General features: G+C 41.3%; 1 protein-coding gene across 1 annotated transcript; it reads right to left on the reverse strand.

Moving 5' to 3' along the window:
* Positions 1-2095: 2095 nt before the first annotated feature.
* Positions 2096-6029, reverse strand: SOX7 (SRY-box transcription factor 7). Its single transcript, XM_063440809.1, has 2 exons — positions 5657-6029; positions 2096-3093 (listed from the first exon to the last, which is right to left on the reverse strand). The coding sequence occupies exons 1-2, from the start codon at positions 5886-5888 to the stop codon at positions 2225-2227; spliced, it is 1101 nt and encodes a 366-aa protein (XP_063296879.1). The 5' UTR covers positions 5889-6029; the 3' UTR covers positions 2096-2224.
* Between the last annotated feature and the right edge of the window lie 3386 nt (positions 6030-9415).

The raw sequence follows: 9415 nt of genomic DNA on the forward strand, positions 1-9415 counted from the left end.
CAGCACTATTAATTTATTAGAATTAAATATGGGTAATAAAAGAAAAACACCTGTAATTAATCCAGCACATAATTCAAATGGCTGGCAATTGTGACACTAAATATCTGCTTTATGTAGGACAGCAAATATCTATTTCCCAATCAGAATGAAAACTGCGAGATGTTATTTACCCAGTACAAAATACCAGTTAAATAAAGGACAAAAAAAAATGAAAATTCTATTAAAATATTAGACCTTGTATATTCTTGTAAAATGGGTTATTTACATTAAATGCAAGAGTTTCTTACAGTGTCAAATGAAATCACGTGCAGTGTTATTCACCAATGTGTCACTTGTCAGAAATGTAATATCAGGTTTAATGCCAAGATAACAGAACAGAAAAAGAAAATCTCCGGGTCAAAAAAACGGAATTAACTTGGCTTGCATTGAAAACTAAACCGGTTTCTGAAATAGCAATAACTATACAATGCAATATTGAGGATTTCATTTGGTAACATGGGCTCTATTGAATAACAGATGGATCCTGAATCTAACAATTTAGGTTTTATTTTTCCTTCTCTGTAACACAGTGCTTAGTAAATAAATCCCTTTATATTCACTTGAAAATAACTATTTTAGTGAATATTTTATTCTAGTGAAATGGAATAGTAAATTGCTGGCAAACTACTTTCAGAGGTAAACTAGCTCTTTAATGGCTCATATCATAAACTTTATACAACAAAGAAATAGAATCCGATCTGGGCAAATGCTTAGCGATGGAAATCTCTTTCTAACCATCATTCGGTGATTTACTAAGGAATCAGCCATCACACAGGTCTCATTCTGCCCAGCGAGCCCCCTTATTGTAGCTGGAGAGATCACGAAAATATAGTAAGAATTGCATCAAACAGTACCTGCTACGATGTTACTGTATTTATTGCAATGTTTGGATCAGACTTACTATTCTTTATGGAAATAAAATGACATAATATGAAATGTTTCTATAAGAATAGAGAGATGGCTTGTGTTTTATATAGGACACAATAGGAGTATATTTACAGTATTAGAGTGATGGCATAAATTCTAAAACAAATAAACCCATAATAGCGGTTTTCAAAATGCTTTTCATTATCGTGTTGTGCTGAGTAATGATATAAAACTGGTGGAAATACAAAATCCAGAGCATATTAATGTAACATGTTATGCCACAGTTGTCCAAAAAAAATAAATTACACGAATTCGCTGTTTTCAGAGCGACTTGTGGCTTTTAAAATGAATTGCCCTGGTTGGTTGTATCAGTATATTAATGGAACCATTTGAATTTATACGTGTGTGTGTGTGTGTGTGTGTTTATCAAGGATAGGAAGAATAAAAGAGAAAGATTGTTTTATTAAAGTTCACAATGTGGTTTATTGTATAAAAAACATACTTAAATTAAATATTTATGGAGAACCATATGTACATCCATTCAAAATACAGGTCAGGTACAGCTAGATATAGTGGGAGTTTTAAACGTGGATTTAGTCTAATATTAACAGTGCAGTTTCAGCTTTGCAAACCATTCTCACTACCGATTCCCAAATGGCAGACAGTAAACATGTCATTGAAGAATGCAAGTCCATTATTTTAATGAACAATATAACAAGAATTGGAGCGTCAAAGTTACAACATATCACAAATAGTTTGTGTTCTGCAATAAGAAACAGTGTTTTTTTTTGTTTGTTTTTTAATATATATATATTTAATCTGAACAAAATTTTCACCAAACAACATTCGTTGTCTTATTTAAATATTAGTTTCAATAAACGGATTAATGTAATACAACTTCCTTCTTCAAATAATCTACAGCAGAAAGTGTACTTACAAATGAAACATTTAAGTGCCCACAATTTATATATTTGTCTTTCATGTTCTCACATTGTAACCAGTGTTTAAAAGAAACAAAAGGTGGACATTCGTGCTACAAAAAAAATTAAAAAAAATATAGAATTGAAAATTACTTATTTGTCTTGAAAGTCCATGATTAAATTATCTCATCCTGTCCAGATCTTAGAACACAATCTCCTTTACATACATGGATCACATTAAATGAGCCAAACTAAGGTATTACTGTTTGAAGATCATCACAAACTCAGAAAATGTGTGAGACAATTCTCAGACAATCCTGAGACCTTACAGTGAATGTCCATAGCTTAGTAGAGAAGATACCAGTAACACTGTTTGTATTCACACTTCCAGGAGGTCCCTAGGAAACACTGTAGCTGTTGTAGTATGTTGCTGTTGCATCTGCCAGGACAGAGATAAGGCTGTTCTCAGGAGGATGTAGGTCTTGGGAATGTGAAACCGGAATGTGCCCATGTAATGTCATTTCACCAGATTCGTGTCGAGAGGTATTTAAATACTGATCAAACTCATTTCTGTCCATATCTCCCAGAAGTTCTGCTTGGCTGATTTGATCTATAGCGTCGTACTGGGGGTGTTCAGGTGGAGGAGAGAGTTGGCCAAGGTGGGCATGGTAGTTGTGGTGCATAGAGTGATAAGTAGAATTGAAATATGGTGGGGGGCAACTGGCTACAGTTGGGATCATTGAAGGCCCATTTTGAGGAAGGGATATTTGGTTGAGGTGGCCGCAGAGAATGGGATTTCTTGTGTATTCATTGGGGTATGAAGTGTTTCCACTGAGGTGAGGATGGTGATCTTCAGAACACGATGATGGGTAGAAACTCTGCTCTTGGTCAATAACCTCCAGAGGGGACATCTCAGGTGGGGTGGGCAGCCCATAAGGATATGTTTGATCATGTTTGGTGCTATTACCCGGAGACTCTCTGTAGCCCCTGATGTCAGTGAGGGCCACCCCTGGGTGATAGCCAGGACTGTCCTCTATGTCCCCTCCTGCCCTGCCACCCCTGCTCTCTGGGCGAGAGTCCTGGTCCCTGGACAGGGTGCTGAGCAGGAAGCCGGTGTCCATCCTCTTACAGATGCGTTTGATCTGCTTCTTTCTGCGGGGTCTGTACTTATAGTTGGGGTAGTCTTGCATGTGTTGGACTCTCAGCCTCTCCGCTTCCTCTACATAAGGCCTCTTCTGGGTGGGAGTCAGGGCTTTCCAGGACTTCCCTGCACATCAAACAGGACACAAAACACAGCCATTAGGGACCAGGACAGAGCTCACAGGATGCACACATCCACACAACAGATACTGCTTAATGAGCCACTTAGAATAACACTAAGAAAACACTGAGCACTCTTATCACTCCTACCATAGGACTTCCTATTCTACATGGAAGAATTAAACACAAAGACATGCCATGGAAATCAATATACTAGAAACATATAAACCACATACAGGCCTTTACAATCACACACACATATATACAGACACATTGCCAAACAGAAATTCATCGGAATACAGTCAGATTGTAAGCTCGTTCGAGCAGGGCTTTCCCCCCTCTGCTATATTCTGTATGTAATTTGCTTTTTGTCAGATACCGAATTCTATAAATGAAAACGCTGCTGAATATGTTGACAATAATAATAATTATTATTATCCTTATTATTATTATTAAGACAGAGTTACAGACGTGTAGGATTCTTTGTGGAATTGTTCCCTATTGAACCTAAATCGATAGCCAATTACTCAAATTAACAAGTAGCTTTTACCGGTTATCACACACCACTCTAACTCCACATTTTTAATATCTATTCAGTTGAAAGTGAGATGTTAAAATATTAGAGGTAATATAAGTAATTAAAATAGGATTAGCAAAACGAAATGTAACAATTCTCGTGAATATTGGACTATATTGACAATAATCGTTACAGTGTAAACATTGTTATCTGAGATCCAGGTTAATAAGGGGTGTACACACATTGCCCTAATCTGTCACATTAAAATGTTGATATATAGAATTGTGCTTTGTTTATGGCTATAGAAATCCACAAAGACACACAGTGAGGCAGCTTAATATTATTGGCGTTGTGTTAGTAAATCACGCGATAGACTCCAGTCTGTGAACCAGACGGGGTGTTTATTTCAATAAAAACAAAGTTGTCTCTGCAATCAGTTCAATCAAAGCGTTTCCTTTAAAGTCGCCGAGACAGACAAACTCACAAACAAGTGTGAGAGAGACTGATCCTGGGGCAGGAGGAGACCTGAATGGGGGATCTGCAGTAATCCACCCAAAATTGACAGCAATTCACTGCTCAACTTCAGCACATTGCTCTTAATATCATAAATGTAATATATTGTTACATTTTGTAAAGCAGTCTAGGTAAGAATTGTTCCACAAAGCGATGCATTGTTATAAAGTGTATTTTTGATATATTTTTTGTATAATTAATATTGTTTTTTTCACCATACAAAAAAAAAAATATATAAAAAAATACACTTTATAACAATGTTTTGCTTTGTGGAACAATTCTTACCTAGACTGCTTTACAAAATGTAACAATATATTGTATAATTAGACACACTGGCTCTAAATTCCCCTTCCCCAATTACTAGATACACACACACAAAACAGGCAGACATAATGGGGATTATTCACTAAACATTGGATTTTAATCTCCACTCCTTGAAGATTTATTTCCCCAACTCCACTTTTTCTGCATGTTGTAATTTGGTTTTGGAGCATCAAACTCACTATTAACTGAGTGAATGAACCCCCTATTTATTCTGTGAAAACAATTCTGGGGTTAATTTTACCAGTTATGTAATGTTATAATTAGGGTCAATTGCTGGTAGTATTATTGAAATATAAAACAAAATATTTTATTATTTGCCAGAAAAAGAGGATAGAACGTTAAATAGATGCAATAATAGAAATAGATCCAATAATATTGTAACTCGCTAGGGAATCTTTTGGCGCTATATAAATCATAATAATAATAATAATAATAATAATAATAATAATAATAATAATATACGCGCATATTTGCAGAAGCACATTTTCTATAGGTGTACAAATTAACTGGAGATCTGTGGGGAATAAAATAATGTGTGTGTGTGTGTGCGTACATAAATAAAATATACCTACATCACTGTCCGTGCATATTTAGATTGTGTATATATATATATATATATATATATATATATATTTAAAATACACACACACACACATATATATATATATACACACACACACATATATACACACACATACACACACACACACACACAATAGCACACTGTAAGTTAGTTCGAAATCTGCATAATAAAATAATCCACATTTTCCCATTATACTAGCTATTATTACTATGTATTACCAAATTCACCGCTGTAGTTTTATTGAAGTCATTCGTTGGTAAAGGGGAGATCTGGATTCATTTTGTGGAGGTTTTGCATGTTTTAGCAATCTCATGATACAAGATGATCCGATAATGTATTGGTAACAATAGCATTTGTTGCACTAATTCCACTAACTGAATGTGTTGTAAATGCTTTGTCTACAGCCAATGTATATAGAATATATAATATAACAAAATAAAAGTATTTATACCTAGTTACAAAGTAATTCTGCAAAACCAGTTACTGGAGTTCTATTTTTATTGCATTTAAATGATCTGCATATTCATACAATGCAGATGACTGAATTCCTGGATTAAAATAGGGTTATCCATATTTGTTTCTAGATAAGTTTTTTTCAGTATTTCTTGTGACTCAGTGGGTCCCATGTCTTACCTAACATCTTGCTGAGCTCAGCATTGTGAAGGTCTGGGTTCTGCACAGCCAATCTCTTCCTCTCATCCTTAGCCCAAACCATGAAGGCATTCATGGGTCTCCTGATCCGAGTTTCAGATCCCTTCTCCCGGGGAGCTCTGTGAGGAGACAGGCCATCTGAGAGGTCCCCATCCATGGTGGAGCAGTCCAAGCCTTCTGACCAGGTGGAATAAGAGCCCATCAGAGCAGACATTGGTCTGAGCACTTTCACTGGTGGCTGTGTGTGAGGACTTTCACTGCTCGGTGTGAGGGTGTTCTCTGTCTGCACTGAGTTTGAGAACAGACTTGTTAGACTTCTTCTTCCTCTTGTTTGAGACCTTAGACAGGAGGCACTCCTTAGAGTGTGCAGCGAGTTTCTGGCTCCTGGTGTATTTATCAGTTCCAGGAACAAGTTCATCCAATGACAGCAGTCTCTCAGGAGCCAACTCCTCCCAGGAGTCAGTAAGGAATGGAATGGCCTCACCTCCAGCCTGAGGCTCCAACTGCTCACAAAGTCAGAGCCGCTCCAACATATGCACAGCACACACAGCAAGCAAGCTCATCACTACCAACCCCAAAATACAGCAGGCAAGCTCACCACAACACACAGCATGCCAGCTCACAACCAATCCATGCACACTCACCATTACCCCTAGCACACAGCATGCAAGTCTAACCACCAACCCCAAAATAAAGCATGCAAGCTCACAACACCACCAACCCACCCCACAATCACCACTACCCAAAACACACCACTAATCCCAAAACAGCATGCAAACTCACCCCAACCCCAAAACACAGCATGCAAGCTCATCACCAGCCCCAGCAAGCCACGGCACCACCAACCACAAAACCCAGATCCCCACAACCTCAAAACACAGTACACAACATGTACGCTCACCACTAATCCTAACAAACCGCATGCAAGCTCACCTCCAACCCCAGCACACAGCATGCAAGCTCACCACCAACCATAGCAAGCAAGCTCACCTCCAAACCCAGCACACAGCAAGCAAGCTCACCACCAACCACAACAAGCAAGCTCAACTCCAACAACAGCACACAGCAAGCAAGCTCACCTCAAACTCCAGCACACAGCATGCAAGCTCACCACCAACCACAGCACACAGCAAGCAAGCTCACCACAAACCCCACTACACAGCATGCAAGCTCACCACCAACCCCAGCACGCAGCATGCAAGCTCACCTCCAACCACAGTACACAGCAAGCAAGCTCACCACAAACCCCAGCACACAGCATGCAAGCTCACCACCAACTCCAGCACACAGCATGCAAGCTCACCACCAACCACAGCACACAGCATGCAAGCTCACCACCTACCACAGCACACAGCAAGCAAGATCACCACCAACCACAGCACGCAAGCTCACCACAAACCCCACCACACAAGTTCACCTCCAACCCCAGCACACAGCAAGCAAGCTCACCGCACGCAAGTTCACCTCCAACACCAGCACACAGCAAGCAAAGTCAACACCAACCACAGCACACAGCATGCAAGCTCACCACAAACCCCAGCACACAGCATGCAAACTCACCACCAACTCCAGCACACAACATGCAAGCTCACCACCAACCACAGTACACCGCAAGCAAGCTCACCACAAACCCCAGCACACAGCATGCAAGCTCACCACCAACTCCAGCACACAGCATGCAAGCTCACCACCTACCACAGCACACAGCAAGCAAGATCACCACCAACCACAGCACGCAAGCTCACCACAAACCCCACCACACAAGTTCACCTCCAACCCCAGCACACAGCAAGCAAGCTCACCGCACGCAAGTTCACCTCCAACACCAGCACACAGCAAGCAAAGTCAACACCAACCACAGCACACAGCATGCAAGCTCACCACAAACCCCAGCACACAGCATGCAAACTCACCACCAACTCCAGCACACAGCATGCAAGCTCACCACCAACCACAGTACACCGCAAGCAAGCTCACCACAAACCCCAGCACACAGCATGCAAGCTCACCACCAACTCCAGCACACAGCATGCAAGCTCACCACCAACTCCAGCACACAGCATGCAAGCTCACCACCTACCACAGCAAGCAAGATCACCAACCACAGCACACAGCATGCAAGCTCACCACAAACCCCAGCACACAGCATGCAAGCTCACCACCAACTCCAGCACACAGCATGCAAGCTCACCACCAACTACAGCACAAAGCATGCAAGCTCACCACCTACCAGAGCACACAGCAAACAAGATCACCACCAACCACAGCACACAGCATGCAAGCTCACCACAAACCCCACCACACAAGTTCACCTCCAACCCCAGCACACAGCAAGCAAGCTCACTGCACGCAAGTTCACCTCCAACACCAGCACACAGCAAGCAAAGTCACCACCAACCACAGCACACAGCATGCAAGCTCACCACAAACCCCAGCACACAAGTTCACCACCAACCACAGCAAGCAAGTTCATCTCTAACCCAGCACACAGCAAGCAAACTCACCACCAACCACAGCACACAGCATGCAAGCTCACCACCAACCACAGCAAGCAAGTTCATCACTAACCCAGCACACAGCAAGCAAACTCACCACCAACCACAGCACACGGCAAGCAAGCTCACCACCAACCACAGCACACCAAAAGCAAGTTCACGTCCAACACCAGCACACAGCAAGCAAAGTCACCACCAACCACAGCACACAGCATGCAAGCTCACCATCTACCACAGCACACAGCATGCAAGCTCACCTCTATCCCCAGCACACAGCATGCAAGCTCACCACCAACCCCAGCACACAGCAAGCAAGCTCACCACCAATCCCAGCACACAGCATGCAAGCTCACCACCAACCCCAGCACACAGCAAGCAAGCTCACCACCAACCCCAGCACACAAGTTCACCTCCAACCCCAGCATGCAAGCTCACCACCTACCACAGCACACAGCAAGCAAGCTCACCACCAACCACTGCACACAGCATGCACCTCACCACAAACCCCAGCACACAAGTTCACCACCAACCACAGCGCACACAACATGCAAGCTCACCACCAACCCCAGCACACGGCATGCAAGTTCACAAACAGTACTCAGTACACAACATGCAAGCTCACCACCAACCCCAGCACACGGCATGCAAGTTCACAAACAGTACTCAGTACACACGGATTAAAACAACACAATAAGACCTGCAGCAAACATTTCACATTGAAACATTTACTGCAGCATCAAATAATACACAACTCTAACCACTGCAATGCTGGGGGTTGAGCCAGTATGACACCAAACATTGTGTACGAAATATCTGCAACACTGTTTAACGTTTTATCCATGTATTTATATTTCCCATCTTAGTGTCCATACATTGTATCACTAGTAGGAATGTGTGTGTGGATAATATACACGTCGATCAGTTTGATACATTTTGAGTACACTGGGGTGAGCAGTGACTTACGGAGAAGGACAAAAAGAAGTGATAGAAACAGATTTCGTAGCGTTTTACAATGGGTTGACCTTGCACCCTCCATAGTATTCTCAGTGTCATACATTACATCTCACCCATCATGTGCTATTTCGAATTATGTTATCTCGCTTTATATTATATACATTTAAAGAGTTCTGCATTATGACACAAACTGTTATATCACAATCTAATTATATCATGTCACTCATTCTTCATTCTATTTTATCTTATTAGATTTCACATTCTTTGACAACATATATGATTTCCAAACTCA

This window comes from Pelobates fuscus, chromosome 2 (genome assembly GCF_036172605.1).
Source record: "Pelobates fuscus isolate aPelFus1 chromosome 2, aPelFus1.pri, whole genome shotgun sequence".
In the NCBI taxonomy this organism is placed as follows: Eukaryota; Metazoa; Chordata; class Amphibia; order Anura; family Pelobatidae; genus Pelobates; species Pelobates fuscus.

Coding starts and splice junctions, on each gene's coding strand:
- SOX7 (XM_063440809.1), bottom strand. CDS start 5,888: ATGTCTGCTCTGATGGGCTCTTATTCCACCTGGTCAGAAGGCTTGGAC. Junction 3,094..5,656: donor TGAGCTCAGCAAGATGTTAG/GTAAGACATGGG, acceptor TTTGATGTGCAG/GGAAGTCCTGGAAAGCCCTG.